This window comes from Aplysia californica, unplaced genomic scaffold (genome assembly GCF_000002075.1).
Source record: "Aplysia californica isolate F4 #8 unplaced genomic scaffold, AplCal3.0 scaffold00195, whole genome shotgun sequence".
Classification (NCBI taxonomy): domain Eukaryota; kingdom Metazoa; phylum Mollusca; class Gastropoda; order Aplysiida; family Aplysiidae; genus Aplysia; species Aplysia californica.
The window spans coordinates 240283-261217 of NW_004797465.1; the positions used below are offsets into that span (position 1 = coordinate 240283).

The 20935-nt window shown below is 40.9% G+C and overlaps 1 protein-coding gene across 2 annotated transcripts in view; it reads left to right on the forward strand.

The window, feature by feature from the left end:
• The window catches only part of LOC101860100 (thrombospondin type-1 domain-containing protein 4), a gene marked incomplete in the record, with an annotated part of 94874 nt that overhangs the window by 34695 nt on the left and 39244 nt on the right, over positions 1-20935 (forward strand). For both annotated transcript variants that reach the window (XM_013082823.2, XM_013082824.2), the window contains 1 exon segment: positions 6310-6508. In XM_013082823.2, the coding sequence (XP_012938277.1) occupies positions 6310-6508 (199 nt within the window).

Here is a 20935-nt window from a genome sequence, read left to right on the forward strand (position 1 = left end):
GTGTGTGTGTGTGTGTGTGTGTGTGTGTGTGTGTGTGTGTGTGTGTGTGTGTGTGTACAAAGTAGAAACAAAGAACGATGAGGGGTGGGGATGGGTGGCAGAGTATATTTTTTAGTCTGTGAAGAAATGGGTTTTTTGCTTCGTGAGAAAATAATATGTACACTCGTGAAAGTGGCTCCACTGGCTCTCAAAGCATGCTGACCAAGCCGACTCTATCTTGTCTTTGGGCATACCAAGGTCTGGAGTATTCAAGACACAATTCACAAAGAGAGCACAGGAACACATGAGTTTGTTTATTGCCCATATGGAGATCATTATGTAAACATTGTCACTCCATAGCTCCAATAAATATCATCGCGTTCCCATCGCCGCATATCCCCTCTTCTTGTATGTTAGGAGGAAAGGGAGGGGTATATTTCGAGCTCCCACAACGTGATTTATATTACTGCCTTCTGAGTCTGTCACTATATGACTCAGCCATTTACCTGTCTGTTTACTTGTTTGTTTAATTATCTCTCCGTTTGTGCCTATGATAGCTTTCTTACGATAGTGCTAGATTATAAACCACTGAAATGATTTATCAACAGCGGTTGTAGCTGTTCTACTATTGCGCGAGCGTAACTCTTTCAGGACGAAGCGGACACCTAATATTATGCCTCATCAGCAGCAAGCCAGGAGCAGTGTTTGGGCATATTTTGAACCTTTTCTCACTCTCAGAAACACGGGTTTTCATACTTCATAATAAACGTATTGTTCTCTGTCTATTTAGTTTTCAGAATTATTTTTTTAAGCAGGAGTAAAACGTCTGTATGAATAACTAAGTTGTGCTTGGTTTGTTTTTTCAAGTTGCACCCAATAACGCTATCATAACTGTCTTATTAAAGGCCGCTCTCCAAAGTGAACCCAGATCTGTACTAAAATGTTGCGCCGTCATTGCTTCACATTTAACAAAAGTATTTGTCGTGTTTGTTCTTGCCCTCTCTGAATGTGATCGTTCCCACCTCCTAGCCCTCCCCCCAAAATTTTATGTTGTTATTTTTTTTTTAAAACATGATTATGTTTCGTTTCTTAATCTTTGATTCCGTGAACCATTCTTTCAACCGTAGAAAATATTTGAAATGTTTGCAAGGCATATCAGATTTGATTTTTACTTATATGTTTCACTATGTCGACGCTTTAATAGAAATGCTTTTACTGATCCACAATGTCAGATTACAATCACTGGTAGCCATGGAAAAGCTAATTGATTTGAAGACTTTTACGAAACAAAAACAAAAAACTCACATGACAATAACAAGGGCACTAAATCACGTGCTAGTTAAGATGGCTTTGGAAATATAATGTGACATGTCATTTTTTAAAAACAGAAAGATGATAAGATATGATATTGAATACTGTACAGCCACCGGTTTCATGCCTCATAATCGACGCTATTCTCGTAGTTAAAAAAATGATCACATGTTTCTCTTACGAAATACTGTATGCCAGTTTTTCCTTTTTTTTTCCTTTTTTTTTTTGGTAGTTTTTTTTTTTGGTTTTTTTTTAAGGGGGGGAGGGGGGCTATTGTTTCTTCCTCTTTTTTCTTGGGGGGGGGGGTTGTTTAGTTGTTTGTTTGGTGGAGGTTTTTTTCGTGCACAACTTGAATCCTCGATTTTTGTAATTGTTAAAGCAATTTTCGAAATCAAGTCTTTATATTGTGAAATATGAAGAGTCGCAACTGCATTAAAACACTTGTCACTGGGAAACCCGAATCGCTCATTCAAAACTTTAGCGAAAACCAAAATGGGCAAAACGCGAAAAAAGAGAAAAATAAAGATGGACAATTGCTGCGCCCTCTGCGCCCAACTTTCTTAATCCCGTTTTTTTACTATCGCCATTCCAATATGACGGAACATCGAGAATATGGGACATTTTGATACAATCTGCAGTATAGACGTAACTATATTATTATTTTACAGCAATGTTATTCTGTCTGTGTTATGACATAACACAATCTCCCTTTAAGTCTTATGTTGTTAAGGGAAACATTTAACCATTAAATCAAACCAATAAATAATTCTTTCATCGTTGAAGTTCCGTTTTTATTTTCCATGATATAATCCCGCCAAACTTCGTAGTGCTTTGGCAAATACAATATTCTGGTACGTTGCCCTCTGTTCTTTCCCTCGCGTCAAGTAACACATAGACGGCATTTTCGCCCTCTTGTTTATCACTGAGCCTTTTTCGGTGGGAATTGAGAGTGGAGAAAAGTGGCATTAGATTTTATCAGAAACAGACGTGTTTCTTCCTACTTCAGCGGGTTTCTTTTAAATTGCAGCTCTTTCTGCTGTGGAAGGGGATTGAAAAAAGCAGCTTCCGCGCATCGGGGAAAAAAATATAAAGCCATTCCCTCCGAAAACTGTTAATACAATCGTCTTGTTACACCTTTGACCTTTCTGTAGTTGAAAGCCATATGTGTGGCACCGTGGTTAAATCAGACGCTCGTTAAAATGATGAACGCAAAGAAACCGACGTTATTCCGCCCTCTGGGCAATTTTTTTTCTTTCGATTTTTAAATTGCCCTAACTTCTTTTAAGCCCTTTTTTAAACATATTCTTTGTGGAATTTATTGAAAAACGTTGATGAAAGGTCCACAAAGGTGAATTAGCAGTTTCCAAGTACTCTAGAACTTTGGGAGTCACCAAAGTATGGGGGCGTTTTCTCACTAATTTTACCGCTGACACCCTGCGATCCCCACCCCTTTGAATCATTCAATCACAAACATTATTTCGGCTTCTATTCAAGATAGGTGGGTTGGGTTGTTTTTTTCCAAATAGGAAATAAGGAAAATGAACAGGTTTTAAACAGTTAAATCAATGTACCCAAATTGACGAGGGCCTGATTGCACCGCGTCGTGACACATAATATGACACTGTTGCCCTACATCCACCTTATTGTGCTTCTTTATTGCAACTTTGACTTTTTATGCTCGAGGTTTGGAATTGTTGCGCTTGCTTACGTTTCTCATGTGTTTGTTTACGAACACAGACCTAGCATTCCTCCATATGCTGGCAATATTCATGACACACTCTGCTTCCTTTCTTTCTTTTTTTTTTTTTTTTTTGAGTCACAGCTCCACAGAAGAGAGATTGTCGCCTAGTCTTTGGTTTCGGCCACAGAAAAAGGAAAAAGACTAACAGTGCAATAATCTATGCTGTATGTTTACAACCTCAAAATAAGATTTTCTGATACAGAAATGAACCTCCTCAAAAATATCCCCTGTGGACTGGACAGTGAGCGATTAGAGCCAGTGGCCCTCACCCGGGGGTAACCCCCCCCCCCCTTTTTCCACAGTAGTAGAGAAATGTGACTCTACGTTCACATCTATGCAAAAATGAGAGCATTATTGATCATATTTGTTTACCTCACCTTAGTTTCTACAATTGAACGATGGGTCTTATTTCCTTCTCCGGCATGCCACCCACTCTTTTTTTCTCAGCTCCTAATGTCATACGTATTGTACGGAGAGGAATGTCTGCAGGCGTGTCCTTCCCGAAACAACTCTGTGCCTTTTGTCTGCTGTCTGTGCTAGAATGGCAGCCTGACTCGAGGGGTAACGAGCACTTCTCGGGGGCACAGGTCTCTATTGTATCAACTTGTCTTGGGGTTGTTGTTGTTTTGTTTTTTCATGAATCTGTTGGCGTACTTCTGGCGTCAACATGGAAATATTTGAAGTGCAACGTTAGCTCGGGGTAGTTTCGTGTCTGTTGTAGTTTTGAGACCGTATCAATCCATATCAAAGATTGTACAACAAGATATTGGGCTAGGAGGTACCATGTCCTCAAACTCATAAAACCCTGGACTCGTCTACAATTCAATTTTTAAACGCCCACGTGTTGGTTAGCTTTGTTTAGCAACTGTTGGTCCCAGGGCTCTAAACGGCAGTCTCTAGTGCCCCGAGCACGTGAGGAAAAGTTCTTCTCACCGCGCGGTTGCACATCCATTGGCGGCTTTTCCTCATGTGCGCGGGCCTTAAAGTGAGCTCCTGAATACATGAGCTAGTGAGCAATATGCGGCGCTTCTTTGATAAATATGTCGTCTTTACATATCGAAAAGTATCGAAAACTGTCAGTACTTGATACAACTGTCATGTCTACCTCCAACTACCACCAGGCATTTCTTGCTCCTGAGACTTTTTCTACCTTCACTTTACAAGTGACAAAGGTGCCTACTCATAGTGCAACAGAGTACAACATAGTTTAAGCTAGGTAAGACAATTGTTTTAAAAGATGTGTGCCTCTTGCTTAACCAGCAATGGGTTTCCCAGTCCCGAACAGGGCCAATACACGGAAGTAAATGGTTTAATACTGAAGATAATCCAAAAGATCTTGTCGTGTCTGAGATGAACATCAAATTGGATATCCTGCCCTATAATTAACTAGATACGGGTCTTGAACATCTAGCTCTCTCTGGGAAATTTGAAGGCAAGCGAGGCAGGCGTAGGCCCTGAGCAACCTACTTGGGGAACCTGAACAAGTGGGTGACAGGGAAAGATCAGGGAAACGTGGCTTTATTAAGAGCATCCGAGGAAAGGAATGAATGGAGAATCATGATCGCCGATATGATGTCTGTCGCAGATCTGGCACTGGATGATGATCATACATAACTTTACAGAGTTAAATAAAATTGAGTTTATGTCGTCCGAATGTTCGACATTTTAGCCAAAATTTACTCCCAAACTTGTGTCTGGTCAAAAGACCAAGTATACCAGCTTTCGGGGTTACTAAGTGCAATTAACACTTAACACTAATTTAAGTGAATAAAAACCTATCGGGTTGCCCTGCGTTAAAAGAACTTTTGCGGATTATACATTCAGAAAAATGTTATAAGATAGCAGGACTACCATATTTCAAACCAGCCTTCCAGGGCCTTCGTTAATTTTTTTTAATTTTTTTTTTGGGGGGGGGGGGGTTATGTATGTTTTTGATTGTTGTTGTTGTTGATGATTCTCGTGTGCGCTCTTGACTACAGTTTAGCCCGATCTGAAATGTCCTGTTTTCGCAGGAATACAGACACTCTGAGATTATTTAATCCGCCCTCACTTCTTCCGAGGTATCCAAATTCCAAGTTTTGGTAATTATACTGAATAGATGTTTTTATTGTGTTGACATTAGGCCATACAGGCAACAAGTCAAGAAAATCTTCGACTGCTTCTTTATATTTGATTGCGTTTTCCAAACTCTTTTCTTTTTCGCTTTACTTCTTAATATGTTTAGCGGCTACATACGTTTCAGTAAACTTTCTTTACAATGCTCATATCGCTACTGTTATCACTGAAGTCATTTCTCCTCATGGTCGTGCACCTTAATAGCTGGTTTCTTATTTCTCAAACTAACTTCTCTGCTTTCACCCTGTCTCCTTTTGTCCTAGCGTTATTTTGAATGCTATAAGGAGAGCATTCTCCCAGACACAACGATACGATGCACCGTTACAGGTTGAGTGATTTAATGGCTGGAGCCTTGCTTTTCGAATCAGCGTCATCATTATAACTCGTTCTGCTCCCGTCTTACCGATGGTTTACATACTGAAATAACAAGGGTTTTCCTGGGGTTTCTTTTATTTTAACCATTGTATCATCACCCTGATCTACTGTTGTCTCACGTTATCCTAAAGCTGGGACAAGGATGTTTCCGTTTAGCTCTGTTTACGTAGTTTTAAAATAGCACACCGTTGCTTTCAAGTCCGCAACATGCCAGGGCGCAGTTTGTTGGTGAAGTAGCTACGTCACAGAAGTGAGAAACTGGAACCTGAGAGGGTTCCCATTAATATTCATTCTTTTGAGTAATATTCTCTCTTCAGCTGCTGTTCTCTTGACTGTTTCTTTTCTTAAGTGAGAAAAAAAGGGAGGGGAGGGGGGCTTTCAGCTTTACAGGGCTTATTTTGAGTCCATAAAACTTAAATACTTTGACATGAAAAGAGACTACTCTGCCTCCAACTGTTTCTTTGCAAATTTCAGCTGGGATATTTCATTTCCCAGAAGCTATTTTAAACATGTTTGGGTTGGTTGTCGTATGTTTATCTTTGTGTGTGTGTGTGTGTGTGTGTGTGTGTGTGTGTGTGTGTGTGTGTGTGTGTGTGTGTGTGTGTGTGTATGCGCGCGCGGGGGGGGGGGGATTGTTTCAATGTGGCATCAAGGTTTCAAGCGTTTCTGTTTTGATAGCTTTTAAAAGAGGGTTTTCTTTTACGTTCCACTTTTTTAACGTTATGTTTCGCTATTATTGTTGAAATTCTTTCTTTGCCTTCATGAAACCTTTGTTTGCTTTACCCCAGCTGTGGAGCACGTGCAAGGGCGAGGCCAACCCCGACACGTGCGTGGAGTGCGCGCGCACACCCACCGCATGTCGCCGCATTTCCGGTCTGTACACGGTGACAGTGCTCACGGAAGGCACGTACAACCCCGTGGTGGAGATCCCTGCCCCGGCCTGCAGCATCAACATCACAGAGTTTGCCCGCAGCAGCAACTACATCGGTACGTCAACGTCTCTTTTAGTTTGACTTCTACTCCTCTTCGAACTCCATCCCCACATTGAATGAATAAGTTAATTAACCTTATCAACAGTGAAATTAATACCACCAAAGTTCAGTTGATATTCAACAGATTTAATGATAATTATTAAAATGGTGGTAATTATGATAATAATGATAATAGAAGAAGAAGAAGAAGAAGAAGAAGAAGAAGAAGAAGAAGAAGAAGAAGAAGCACATTTATATTCCACACACTTACGCTCTACATAATATGCTTTATGTGCTTACAATTATGAGCCCACTGTACTTTAAAAAAAAAAAAAAACAGTTACCGGACCTGAATTGAAATCAGAAACTCACGACTGCTCAATTTTTTTAGAGTATCCTTTGCACAAATCTAATATGATGAAGGGCATGCTATTGAAACAAATTGATTTATGTCACACTTCAGATGAGATGACATATATTTAACGGAATTAATTTTTAAAATCGTCCTTTGCTATGATCTATCATTTCTTTCCTCGACGGCTCTGTGAATATGCTTACTTTTCACCAGATACATACGGTACTGCGGAGAGCCAAATAGTAAGGTTTTTGTAAAGTGGGACCTTGGAGTTGTCGTCCATCTTTAAGCCAGGACGAGGGAGACACTTTTTTTCAGACTCGAAACAACAAAAATTGTTGTAACTTAGGTGCTTCACTGCCTTGCAGTTAAGTTTTCGTCACATGCCACCACTTTTCTGTCACACACACACACACAAGAAACAAGGATTGGAGGAACAGGAGAACAGGAAGAGAATAATTATGCTTTCATTACAGTAATCAGCAAATTCTTCTTCTTATAGTTATACATATTTAACTCTTAAAGTGGCTAAAACCATTCAATGTCATCCTCACATCCCATGTGTGCTATCACTGATCGTCTTCGTTCATATCGTCTGACCTTTTCGTTCTCACCAACAAACAGCAGGTAACATTCACTCAAAAGCTAACACTTTTGACATTGCTAGACACACTCAGTGGATCTGTGTTTACTGGCCATGTAATCACCCGTGTGTCGTTTGTAAATAACAGAATTTTAAAGACAATGTGCTATCCGAGTGATTTAATGAAGGGGGAGGGGTATAAATCACCCCTCCCCCCTCTCCCGATACCAGGAAGAAAGCCGCATACAAGGGAATAGCTCTCAAGAACATCTGTATGCAGGTGTGCTTGACTTGGCAAGTGAGCCGTCTTTCCAACTTTCTTTTCTTTTTTTTTCTACCCACCATATCAATACCCCTGACTTCGAAATCTAATTTTTTGTATGAAGTTGGGTGTAAAACCTTTACAAAAAGAAGGTATGCTGATGCTAAATTGTGTTAGAATGATAAAGTGAACGGCCAATCTGTTTGTAAAGTTCCTGGGCCTCATTCTGCGGTCAGTATCTACAGCAATGTGAATTTTCTTGACAATCCTAGCTAGATCGAGGACAAACACAAAGAAAGGAGGCTGGCTCGACTAAGACCTTACACAATATTATAAAGGATAGAAGACCATGACTATTTACGAGTTGGTCATTATTATATCGCAAGGCATGTCTTGGTGCCATGTAGAGGTAAAGATGGCAGAGACGTTGCACCAAAGTAGAATGGCCAACTTAGTGCTATCTAGTTGTAACTCCAATTTCCAAAAGCCCTCTATACCATCATATATCACAGTTAACGCCCGTATTCTGTACAATGTCGTTTCAATTTGCGCTAACTCCAGGTTTTGCTATTATAATGGGGTTTTGTTGCTGTTGTTTTTTTTTACTTTTGTTAGTTTATTGCTGTTGTTTCTTTTAGGGGGGGAGTGGTTGTTGGTGGGGGGGGGGGAGGATGTGGTTGGGGGGTATATTTAGTCCTTTTTTGTTCTTGTTTCTTTTTCAAGTTTCAATTCCTAAATAATTAGTCAACAAAAAACATAATTTGACGTTTCATACTGACTCCATCAGCGCACATCCATAAGAGTGCTGAATTAACTCCCCGACCAAATATTTGAGCGTGGTGGGCTTTTTATAGGTAACATCGAGGTTCACACTTTCAAAGTGATATCTCGAACCAGGAAAAAAACCCAGAGTTGGTATAGGATAGTACAAAGCTCGAGAAATACCACACACTTTGCACATCTAATCACAGAAGTTCATGCGCGATATTTCTCCATTGAGAAGTGTCTCACCTCCTGCTGTTGTGCAGTGGGGGGAAGTGTAGATGCACAACGCGGAAACAAGAACCGGCTCTGGTTTCTGAGCATCAAAGCGATGAAAGAATGCCACTCCACAAAATGAACCCTTGCGTCTTGGCCTACCAGTCATGAACCTTATCTTTGGGCGTCTTTTGAAACGCCTGCGCGCTCTTCCGGCGGGAGTGTGAAAAATCAGTTACTTTCTCTTCCCCGTCATCTTCAATGGGTGTCATAAAGAGGTTTCCCTTCCGGTATTATTCTTACAAATGTCGCCCTGGGGTTAATCGGGTGTGAGACACAAAAGTAGCAATACAAAACATGTCTTGTTATTTGATAACGCATAAGGTGTTGGTTCACACCATCCTACAAGTGTGTGTGCATGGAGAGAGAGAGAGAGAGAGAGAGAGAGAGAGAGAGAGAGAGAGAGAGAGAAGGAGAAAGAGAATGGCGGAAAGGGGGGGAGCGCGATAGAACACAATGATACAAGAGTGATTGTGAATATGTGTGTGTCTGTATGTGTGTGTCTGTGTGTGTATGTGAGAGAGAGTGTGTGTGTGTGTGTGTTTGTGTGTGTGTGTGTGTGTGTGTGTGTGTGTGTGTGTGTGTGTGTGTGTGTGCATGAGTGTGTATGTTAATATGTGTGTGCATGCATGCATGAGAGTCTACATTTATGTATGTGCCTAAAGACGAAATAACTTTGTGTCACGTGCATCGAAATTTCACAAATTGCAGAAATAGATTCTTTGTGAATACCTAAATATTGTACCCTCCTTAGTTCCGTAGAATCCAATCTACGCCTCTCCTCCCAAAAAAAAAAAAAAGAGAATTACGTATAAAAGTGTATAAAGTGCACATTTTACGTCAGGAAGTCTTCCGAAGAAGACCGAAATTCGCGGCTTTCCCCAACTTAAGACCCTCACAGATTGTTATTTTTTTTTCTCGTTTGTTTTTCTTTTAGGGTGGGAGTGGGAATTGGGAGGGGGGAGGGGTGACTGTTTCGTACCAAACCCGTTTTTTTTATGATAAGCTATTTATCTTTTCCACTGACAACTTGAATGCTCACTGCTTAGTGTGTGTGTGTTTTTTTTTAACACACGCTGCTTGTTTCCACAAAGTACGTAAAAAGCTGAGAAAATTCAGGTTTCCAGCATTGAGGCACCACTTGCAGTGGCAGTGAGCAGGTAACTTGAGCAAGATGGAGCGGTATAGTACGTTCTTAATTGAAACTAAACACTTATTAGTTTTCCCTTGTCAGATTCATCAATGCCTACAAAAACAGATGAAAAGAATTCATTCAAAATAAACAACTTCGATCATTTGCTCATTAGTCGAAAGGGTGAGTTAAACTCATCACTTAAGAATGGGTTTGTGAAAGCACATGCTCAGGAAAGTGCGTTAGTAATACTGACTCCAGCTTTCTTGCTTGTTATGTTGTGTCAGAAAGTATTCACTCACCCCCAACTTTAACTGCAGCCTCAAACAAACTTAAACCCATTCCCAACGACAACCCAACCTCATTCCACCCCCCACCCCCACCCCTCAACTTCCCGAGATGCATCCTTTCATTACAGGGAGACGGCAATTTAATAATGCGAGAGGAGTGCCAATTCTAAGTATAATGAAAGGGGAGCAAGTCTAACACAAAATAAAGAGTAGGAAGTTTATTTTTGGAGGAGGCAAAATCCAAAAACTACATCGCTCCTGGGATGTCTGTCTTTCCACCGTCTACTTGTGCACAGATGGGTCTCATTTTTCTTGCGTCCAGGCCTAGATAATGATGACGTATTTCTTTGGGGAATAGTTTTTATCTTTACCCTTGGGAATTCCTGTTTTAAAACTTGTTTCGGGGGGGGGGGGGCTTGCTCCATTTAAGGAAATAGGTAAATGAAAAAGACCTGTATGCCAGAAGAGGGGTGGACTTAGAATGTTCTCACATTTTCATGAGACTCCACATGGCAAGCCAAGCAGCTGGAACCGTGTTCAGGGTAATTTTTCTAAGAATATTCTAGTCTATGGCCCGAGCACATGCCTTGGTTTCTTGACTTCCTGCTCTTGGAACTATCTCAGTTGAGTGGGTTTTGGCGAACTGGTACATTCGCGCTTGTTATGAATTAATCTATTTAACCGAAAGCCCAATATTTCTGTTGTTCATTTTTAAAACACTCACAGTCTGAGGCCATACTTGCAGTTTACAACTGGTTTTCGCTGGGTGGAAGTAATGATGTTCGCAGAGTGCGAGCACGTTAAAAGAAAAAGTGTAAAAAATGGACAGCAAGTTAAATGAACTGCACATTCTAAGATACAGCTTTTTCCTGTTTCATTTAGTTGCGTCTTTTTCTGGTTAGTTTATTTTGGCTTTTTGTAATTTATTTTTTGACGAGGGTTGGGAATTGGGAGGGGGGGGGCTTGAAAGAAGGGGCTCACATTCCAATTTAAGCGTTACTGGCCACTTGCTCCTCATTCAACCTCTCTTTTTCTGCAAAACTAATTGCAGGCAATAGTTTCAGCCTGTCTCAAATTACCCGCGCATTCCAGACGCACTAATGCTGACAGTTACTCTCAGAACTGGGTGATAAGACAGGGGGTGCCCTGCAGGCAAACTTCAACCGGTTACATAGTCGCCGATTTTCTTTGCCAAAGACAGACAGACAGACAGACAGACAGACAGACAGACAGACAGACAGACAGATAGACAGACAGATAGATAGATAGACAGTCGTCATGACCGTGTATTAAATGCGTGTAATTCAAAACTTAGCTTAGTTTGAACCCACATGTAACCCCCCTCCCCCTTTCACCCCCTTCCACACACAAACACACATACACACACACACACACACACACACACACACACACACACACACACACACACACACACACACACACTGAGAGAGAGAGAGAGAGAGAGAGAGAGAGAGAGAGAGAGAGAGAGAGAGAGAGAGTCCGGGTTGGCTGTAACAGTTAGGGTCGTGGGAGAAAGGAAAGACGGGCCGATACTCGCCTCACTTGTCTGGTTGCGCCACAAGGAGTGCGCAGACTTGGTCTCCGGAGGTGAAACTAGAAATCTATAAAGAATGCATGGAAATTCTGAAATGAGTACCATAGAATTTTGAATTTCGTTCAGATCTGAATCTTGTTGACCAAGTTCGTAGTCACCTGCGGCGGAGATGGCGACATCTTCTGTGATGCGCCCCTGTGAGCTGGCGGCAATTAATTGACACGCTGCTCTCCAGCAGGGAAAGTGCAGCCTCTCTAAATGATGGAATTAGACCCTGCGCACACTAAGAATATTTCCACTCGTTGTGCGGATGCTAATGTGCAAATGATACAATTTCCGCCCGTTCGTATCTCTCTCTCTCTCTCTCTCTCTCTTCACCTCCATGTGTCGTCATGCCTCTCAGCTGTGCGGCCACTGTAATGCTCATGTGCTCGGTGACTAACACGTTTTAGCATCTTTGCTTCTTAACGCGGGTTTACGTTGTTCATTCGTTTGCTTTCCTATTATTTTCGGGGTTTTATTCTTCTTTGCTTTCGCCACTTGGACTGGAGCCCTGTCTTGGGGTTGTCTCGATGTGTCCAGAAGGGCATTGACCTTATATAAGAACAAACAGTTACTTGGCAGATTGTATGTATATATAAAGTACAGCTGGCCTGTCTCCTCTCATCTGCTGGAGGTTTACCTCGCCACACCTTTGCAAGAAAGGACCTCCAGCCTTTCCACAACTTAACCACTCAAGTTTATCTCTTCTATTTACAATGTGCTTGAGGTTCAAAACATTATTGAATAGAGGATTGTTTTTCTTGTTTATTCCTTGTGAATGCCCCCGCCCCTCCAACCTAGCATGTGTAGTTTCGGAGCATTTAGTAACCGAATTTACATCCGAACAGAATCGTAAGAGGTAGGTCAAACCTCATTCAGATCTGAACCTCGACCTTTTTCTCGTTGCTCGAGCCTAGGAAGGACCTATAAACTGCTGTCTTCCATGTTTGGCTCGTAAACAACAACTCTAGAGCTTCGTGCCCCTTTTGTCCTTTCCCTTATGCTGTGGAACATCGAGTCTCTTCCTCCTCATTACATTCGACGCTTCGCTCGCGTGAGCAGCAAGGACGGACGCTCGGGCTTAACTCACTCGCCCTCCATGGCCTCTGTTGTCCTTTCTCCCTCACTGACCATTGCCTTTGCGTCCAGTACATGCTGACGTCTGGCCAGAATTACAACGCGGCAGCGAAAACCCTTTTCGTAGGAGACTTGTCTGAGGTTCTACTCTGTCGACGCGTAAATTCCCAAACTATTCCGATCATGTCAGGTCGTCGTGACGTCACAGTTTATTCTCTCGGTGGCTGCTGGCAATTCTCACCTCAATGAGCACCCTGCAAAGAGAATTTTGGCGACCCGGCTAGCCTTTACAATCTGAAAGCAGGTTAATAATAATGATACCTTCCTACGAAAGAACTCAAACATACATGCAATTTTTTAAAGGACAATGTGGGACTAACAATGTAAAATTGTCTTCTCAGAAAATTTGAAAATATCACCAAAAAGCGAAATGTAAATTTTTTTAAAACTCTTAATTTTATCAAGTGACAATAAATGTCTTTTGAAAAATTTTAAAATAATAGCCAGTTCACTGAAGCATTTGTCTTTTATTTTCGAGTTTCTAAAACTTAAGTTTGCCAAACTTTATATTGTAATTTGGAATCTGTACCAAAACAAAAATACGAAAAGTAGACTCTTCGTGTATAATATAATGGAATATTTCGAAATCTATCAGTGTAACAAACATGACTTATAATTTCAGGGTGAATCTGAAGTCCCTACCTCACACACAAAATTGTGTTATGACAATCTTACATCTACTCATAGAATAAAGTGCTTTTCACAAAAGAAAAAAGAAAGAAAAGAAGAACAACAATAGCAAATTGGAACAAGTACACTTAACTAAGCATTTCATTTGAAATGGTGGACCGACTTGTAATTTTTGCTCTCCTGCATATTTAAGCTATGCACCGTGCTATGTCGAAAGCACTTCCTAACCCTGGTCCCCCTCCACCCCCCCCCCCCCCCCCCCCCAAAAAAAAAAAGTAACCCCAAATCCCTTTCTTCAACAGCCGGAAATATTAAAAACTAAGAGTAGCCTACTCAGTCCTTCATCTACAAAGAGGATAATATAACCTCTTTGTTCATCCACTATTAAAAAAAAGCCAGTGTCACGAAACCAACTCTAAGACCGGTGCCTTGCCCAAATATCTTTGGTGTTTGGGCATTTAGGCGTGTTTTGTATTTGCCTTATAAAGAGAAGCACATCTACATAATATTACTCAATGAATAAACGAGAGGATTTACCAATATGGCATAGGCTTACAGAAAAGTTAACATACAGGAAAGTGAATAAACAGTTCCAACATGCGTGTGGCACCCACCAACCACCCACACCCAAACAATACAACGTTTCGCTCGTGCTAGGGGCTCAAAAGATCACCAAATGGTTTGCACTGGAGTTAAGGCGCTCATTATCAGACCCTGCGGCGTCTGGGTGCAGCATGAAAACAAGATCAACGGTATGAAAGCAGTTTGCGCAGCCTCTATGAGCAATGTTAACCCTTTCTCTATCAGGCCTGCCTCTGTACCTTACTATAAAAGAGCCCATGGCCGTCTCAGACCAGGGAAAAGTTTATCAGTGGGTGAACTGTGCTTGACGTACACTGGCTTCAGAGTTTAGAAAGCTGCTGTTGAAAGTGTGTCTGCGTAAAGCGCCAGATCATCTTACACGTTACTAAATGGACCTTTGGTTGTGGAGAGAAAACATTCCATGAGTTTTGTGAACAATTTTTGGGATCCGTATTTCGGAAAATCTAATTCTCAAATTTTACAAAGCGCTTTACATCGAATAACTAATAGCTGATTATCGCCCCCCCCCCCTAACCTCCCTTAATCAGAGCTAAGAGAGTCGAGTCTGCATGAAAATCAGGGACACAAAGCAAACTTTGATCTTTCTGCGGATCTGAGGACGATTCAATATGCAGACAGTGGACAGTGTACTACATAAAAGACGTAATGACGAGAAGCAAAGTAGTTTCGTATAAAACTGCATTTGGCCAAGTATTCTGGCTCGTTTGAATCCGTTTGCCGGCTGTGTTTAGCACATGAGCAAATAAAAATAAACGGTCGACCCTTGGTCTCAAGCACTTAATTAACTCAGAATGGCAATTGTATAAATAATTATTTTATGAATCCTCCTGGATCTTATGGCGTAATTAAGACGCAGCGTGTCAAGGGGTGGAGACATGCCAAGGTATATAACAATCCATCTGTCATACGAAGACAATAACCCACATTCCCGCAAGCCCACGTATCTGTAAGAGTCTCAAAACCAGCCCACAAGCATAAACCATATTGTATGTATTGGGTGTCTTTTTTAAATTGAAACTTGATATTTTTCGAACACGTTAATTGTTTTTCTTCATACTTGCAAACTTGACGTCCCCCTGATTAAGTTTTGTTTTTTCAAAGTTTTGTTGAAAGTAGTGCAGAGATGACCGAGTTAATGCTCTTTTACAGTGTCTGTACGATACATGCCTAAGTACCCTCCACTCCCCCCCCCCAAAAAAAAAATCCCATCCCCACGCCTATCCTGCTTTACACCCAAGCTTACATAAAGTTAAAATCAGGTGTGTACATACACACATATGCACCATGCACACACGTAATCCTCATACACACAAGGGCATATTCATTTCGCAGAGAGAGGGGGGGGGGGGGAGTGAGAGAGTGTGAGAGAGTGGGGGGGGCAGGTACAAACAAACAAGCTTCAAAACACCTACACAAAAAAACACCAAATAGATCTTACTTAAAGAAGGTCTCTCCTTCCACCCAGTAATCATTCAAAAACACCAAGCTCGGAATGACGGGAGCTGTTGGCCAGCGTTTTTCCTCCAACGAAGGTCGCATCAGAAACACATGCGCTTCGGGTCAGGAGGAGTCCACAGAAGAGGGAAATACACAGGTGGTCCGATGGCAATAGTGTCTTTTGTCCCCAGATACGACGAATACCCTCTCTGTCCTTTTTGGGTTAAGGTAAGCGAGTTGCCTTTCAGTCTTGAAATGGCTGAGGCATAAAAGCATGAAATCAACGTTGAGGATTTGGATTTTGAACAAGGGTAAGGGAGACATTCTTCTTGAAAGATGCTGGCAAGGACTTTCTCACATGTTGATGAACAAAATAAGAATAAAATATAATTCCTTTTGCCTATTCCCATTTTTTATTGACAAAGGTATGCATTTGAACATAAATTCATAAACATGATTGGAGATTATACTAAATGGATTACATGCTAGCAGTCACTTTCACAGAACGACAAAACGGCAATGAAGGTTTGACTAAAAGCGTTAAGTATTTCCTTCAGCTGCAAATGGTACGACTGTAAGTAATACGTTTGTCTTCAAAGAATATTATTTAGTCTACCGGTGTCGTCCCTAAAGCTTTTTCATAAACCTTCTACCCCTATCCATATGTCGATTGCTGTTAGACGGCTGATGAATCACCTTGACGGCCCCCTATTCCTCGTGAGTTCACTTCCAGATTTCTTCTATCCCTTTGCAGAACAGCGCTCGATCGGTTTATTTTTAGACCTATCAAGTTGTACACCCCTTTTCTCCTTACTCGTTTGTTTGTGTTTTAGAGGCTAGTGCTTCTGATGTGGAATCGTTTCACCTTTTCAGTGAGCAGGCTGTGCTGAGGGTGAATGAAACAGAGTGTGGCAACTTGCCCAAAAAAAACGAGACTCAGAGCGTTGAGAACGAAACTGTGCGATAAGAGAAATTCACAGCTAAATACCCCCCCCCCCCCCCCCAACCCCTACTACCTCAATTCCCTTTACTCTACTTCACCGTTAAGTGCGTCGCAGAGTAATGAATTAACCTAGTACTCACGAGAACGAGATGCAAACCATCTAACGCTTTGGAAAGAGAGGTCACTAATAGCTGGTATAACAAGCAGGCCTGTAATATAACACGTATGGTACCGGTATTTACTTTGATTAATCGCTGCCGCCTTTCTACCTCACTACTTGCACTTTCTGCGCATCGCTAAATTTCTTACTTTCAGGGGAAAACGTGCCTGTATCTATTACGGTGTTAGACGTAGATCTATACCTTCACCTCCAAAAGCAAATTTTAATGTTTATGAATCCAGTTCTCTGTCTGACGCTTCGATCTTTGAAGAAGGGAATATGTACCGTCTGCAGCAAATATCTTTTTATTGAGGAGTACTCTCGTTGAGTCGTTGGTCAGATAAAAGTTGAGACCTGGCTCGTGGTTATCTATCTATCTATCTATCTATCTATCTATCTATCTATCTATCTATCTATCTATTTACCTATCTATCTATATATCTTTCTATCTATCTATCTGCCAGATAGCCCAGTATTGTGTCATGCTGTACATTGATGTCACAAGGCAGTTTCAGATACAAAAGTATTCGTTCCTGAACTTTGATGTGTCTGTCTTTGTGTTGCCTATTCTTAGAACTGGGTCTCCATGAATCGACTCGCTTCGAAGATTGATTTCAGTTACAATGTGTCTAGTTATGAATCACGCAAGGGCTAAACAGATGGTGACAGTTTTATTCGAGTTACCGATAACAATATCAAGAGTCATCCATGAACAGCAAAGCGCAAAATTCTGGAGTCATAGAAGTGAAGATGGTTAAATATAAAAAGGGATGTGTACCAACAGAAATGAAGATGAAAAAAAGTAAGTAAATCGCACGCTTTCAACTCGTATAGTATTACGTAGAAAGACCAAACTTGCTTGATTCACATATGTTGCGGTCAAGACGGCGCGTATGACGTAAAACAGGACACATACAGAACGTTTTCCTATTACCTAGCTTCAAAACGCTGCCAATCTCCACCTAAAAGCATAAATAACATCAAAGTAAGACGATACTCTGTACTTTCCCAATTCTTTGTAAAAAAAAGAATCCACAACATTGAATATAGAAGGTGGGGCATGAGAAGAGGGGAAAAAGAATCCAATTTTCGCAAACTAACTTTATCCTTTCCCTTATAGATCTAAGTGTTTGGAAGAAATTCCCTTATGTCAAACGCCCTTTTCAAGCGTCTTGCAATCTTCACGACTGAATCCCTGCTCGTGAAAGGGTAGAAAAAATTACGTGCTCTCGAAAATAACATGCATACAATACACACGCAAAGCCGAGTTCCTTCACATTCTCGCCAGCTATGTCAGCAATTCGCCCAGTGCACAATTGCTAGACGGTATCACCCGGCGTCTAATCCTCGAACCTTTGAATAGAAGCTCAAAAAGTTCTGCATACCTTTTTTCAATGACACTCAATTTTTTTTTATATTTTCAACGAAAACCATACACAGATCCTCGGAGAAATTTCCAACCACCTGATGTTCAGCTTGGATCCCCATCAAATAACTACGATTCGAATTTTGCTTCCGTAACTCATTTTAAATGTTAGGGCATAGCGGACGCATATATGTCTGATCAGCGACTGGCCAGCTGCAATATAATAGGAGCACATTTCAAACCATCAAACACATATCATAAACACAAATTTTCATATTATGTTTCAGAGTATGCACGTTGTTAAAGAAAACAAAATCTGTGTGAAAAACGAAATAATATTGGTGGGTTTTTAAGTACCCCAAAATTTTGCGTTTTTAAGAGCTATAGAAGGACCAGATTGCTCGCCCCCAATGTTTCACTCGAGTCAATTTATTCTCGTCTACATCATAGTTTTCACTTTTTGCTCACATTTCAAAGGCGAGATTGTGCGCTATGTAACCCTGGTTTTTTTTTTCTCAATAGAGCTGCTGAGTCTGGAAACCACCCACGCTGAACAGTTGCTGTTTTGGTTTCTCTTTTGCTAGTGTAGGTGTTTTATGCCCCCCATTAACATAATTGAGATCATTTAGGAGGCGGGTTTCGACCCTGTCTGTCAAGGCCAGCCCACGCTGAGAAAGTCTCAACGTCTCAGCAGAAAGACATATATATTCGATGACATATTATCTTCTGTCAATAGGAATCAAACTCTAGTCTTTTGCATGCGACAACTAAGCATCTAACGGCTATACCACAGATGCCGTTTATATGCCACATTCGTTTATATTCTGTCAACAAATTAACAAAATAGCACAACTGGTTTTCACCTTTGATTTTGACCCACAGCAATTTGATCTATTGGGTATGCAAATGTAACAAATACATTATCTCTTTGTCCTTTTCTTTTAGCTTTATAACGGTGTCGTCACAACGTTCCCTGTGAATGCTTTCTAAACATTTGCAATCTCTTTTGTTACTATTGTTCCAAGCTTTTGCACTTATTTCCAACCTCAGAAATGCATATCAACTCAATCGAATCTCTTTTACTGGCCAGGTTGCTAGAAACTGCTTCAGGCCATTTACCACGTAATCTTTTGTTTATGCAGGATACGCATGTTCAGATCTTGTGATTTTGAATTGTTTACTTTGTTAAGTTTGTATTAATTACTACTCCTCTGTTCAACATACATTACCGACACATAGTGGTGCTGTATTTACACTTTCTACCTTTTTATGTTAGATACGGGATCGATTCCCTAACGGCAAAGATATTTTACAATGTACCTCCGTCCTCCTAAAATGTATCCCACCCAATCTACTGTTGCAGGGTTCGTCGACAGTCAATGTCAACACCCCCCTCATAAAAAGCCCCACCTTCGTATGATTTTTTTTTTTTTTGGGGGGGGGGGGGGGGGGTTCAATGCGAGAGGCGATTCGAAGCATTTACCTCAAATTATATTCAAAATATTTTTTTTTAAACCTGTTAAAAGACCAGTTCAATAAGGGAAATATCATGAATTTAGTGCGTTATTTAAAGGGTGGGGGAAGGGGGTGTTTGTTGTCTGAGTGCTTACAGTTTGCAGTCAGTTTTGTTTGTTTTTCTTTTCTGTGGTTCATACAAGTTTTCAATTTCCAATTCCAATCCTAGTTTCTACTTTTCTGGTGTTTTCTGACGTATTAAATGGAGGTTCCAATGTTACTGCTAACTTCCATTCCAGGGAATGTAGAAGTATGAAAATAAAGGCCTTTTGTTATAACAACAATATGGACCCGTTCCAACACCCCAGTCCTGCATGGGACTTTGCCTGTCGAAGCGTACATTTTGGCCTGCTAACATTGTTATTACTCTATTGTTGGAATTTTTCATTTATGGAATTCCAAACAAGTAAATATCACTTGAACTTTACAAAGCAACAAATCGTCAAAACAAAAGCCGATTTAAAACATCTTTGGCTTTTGCACTTGGGTGAATAAATTAACTGCTTTTTTCAAGCATGCAGCAAGGGACCGCCGCGATCTTCACACCTAGGGACAAAAAAACAAACAAGAGAATTGTTAAGCCTGCCCAGCTTAAGCTCGAAACAGAGTTCCGTTCTGGGGAATAACAAAAGCTGTGTCTACGCCAGAACGCATTCATCATGTCCGAGAATTCCGTGACGAGAAAGGAAGAATCTCTCAGAGTGTAGCCACACCCTCAGCGACGTATCTGTTGGGCCTCTTTTGTAACTTGATACTTGCTTGTGCGAGAGATAGCAGAGTCCCATCACCAGGAAATGGTGGCTGTTTTTGTTCTTGTTACGCTCTTGTTCTTTTTCTTCGTTTTTTGTCTTTTCTTTTTTTTTTATTACTATTCGACAGAGTAAGAAAGAGGATCATTATGTGGTAAAATTATTTTGTGTACTATAATAATGTATCTGTAGCATAATATCATTATCTCTCAGACATTCCTCTTTGAAGATGAAAGGGCACAGGCGGGACGCGTGTGCATTCCACTGCACAGTGAACGTGATTTTCGTCATCTCCATAAGAGAGTGAACATGCAATTCAATGCCTTTTCTTAGTTGACAGACGCTATGTAAATGCAGAGTAAATAATGGAAATATCCAGTGCCTTCAAGTGCACTTTGCCTAACGGTAAAGTTTATTTTACCTCTCATCGTGCGAACTCTTGTTATTTTCCAAATTGGGCTTATCGTGGGTGGTCGCGGTTGAAGGAAACATTTCTTTTCCACCTATCAAATTCAAACTCGTCTTTTACGTGCTGGTGCTTTGTCCTCGGCCCTTATAACTACAACTACGTGCATTTTAGCGATGCTTTTCTTGTTAATTGAACAGGAAATAACCGAAAAGGGGAAAGAAACTCTACCCCCCCCCC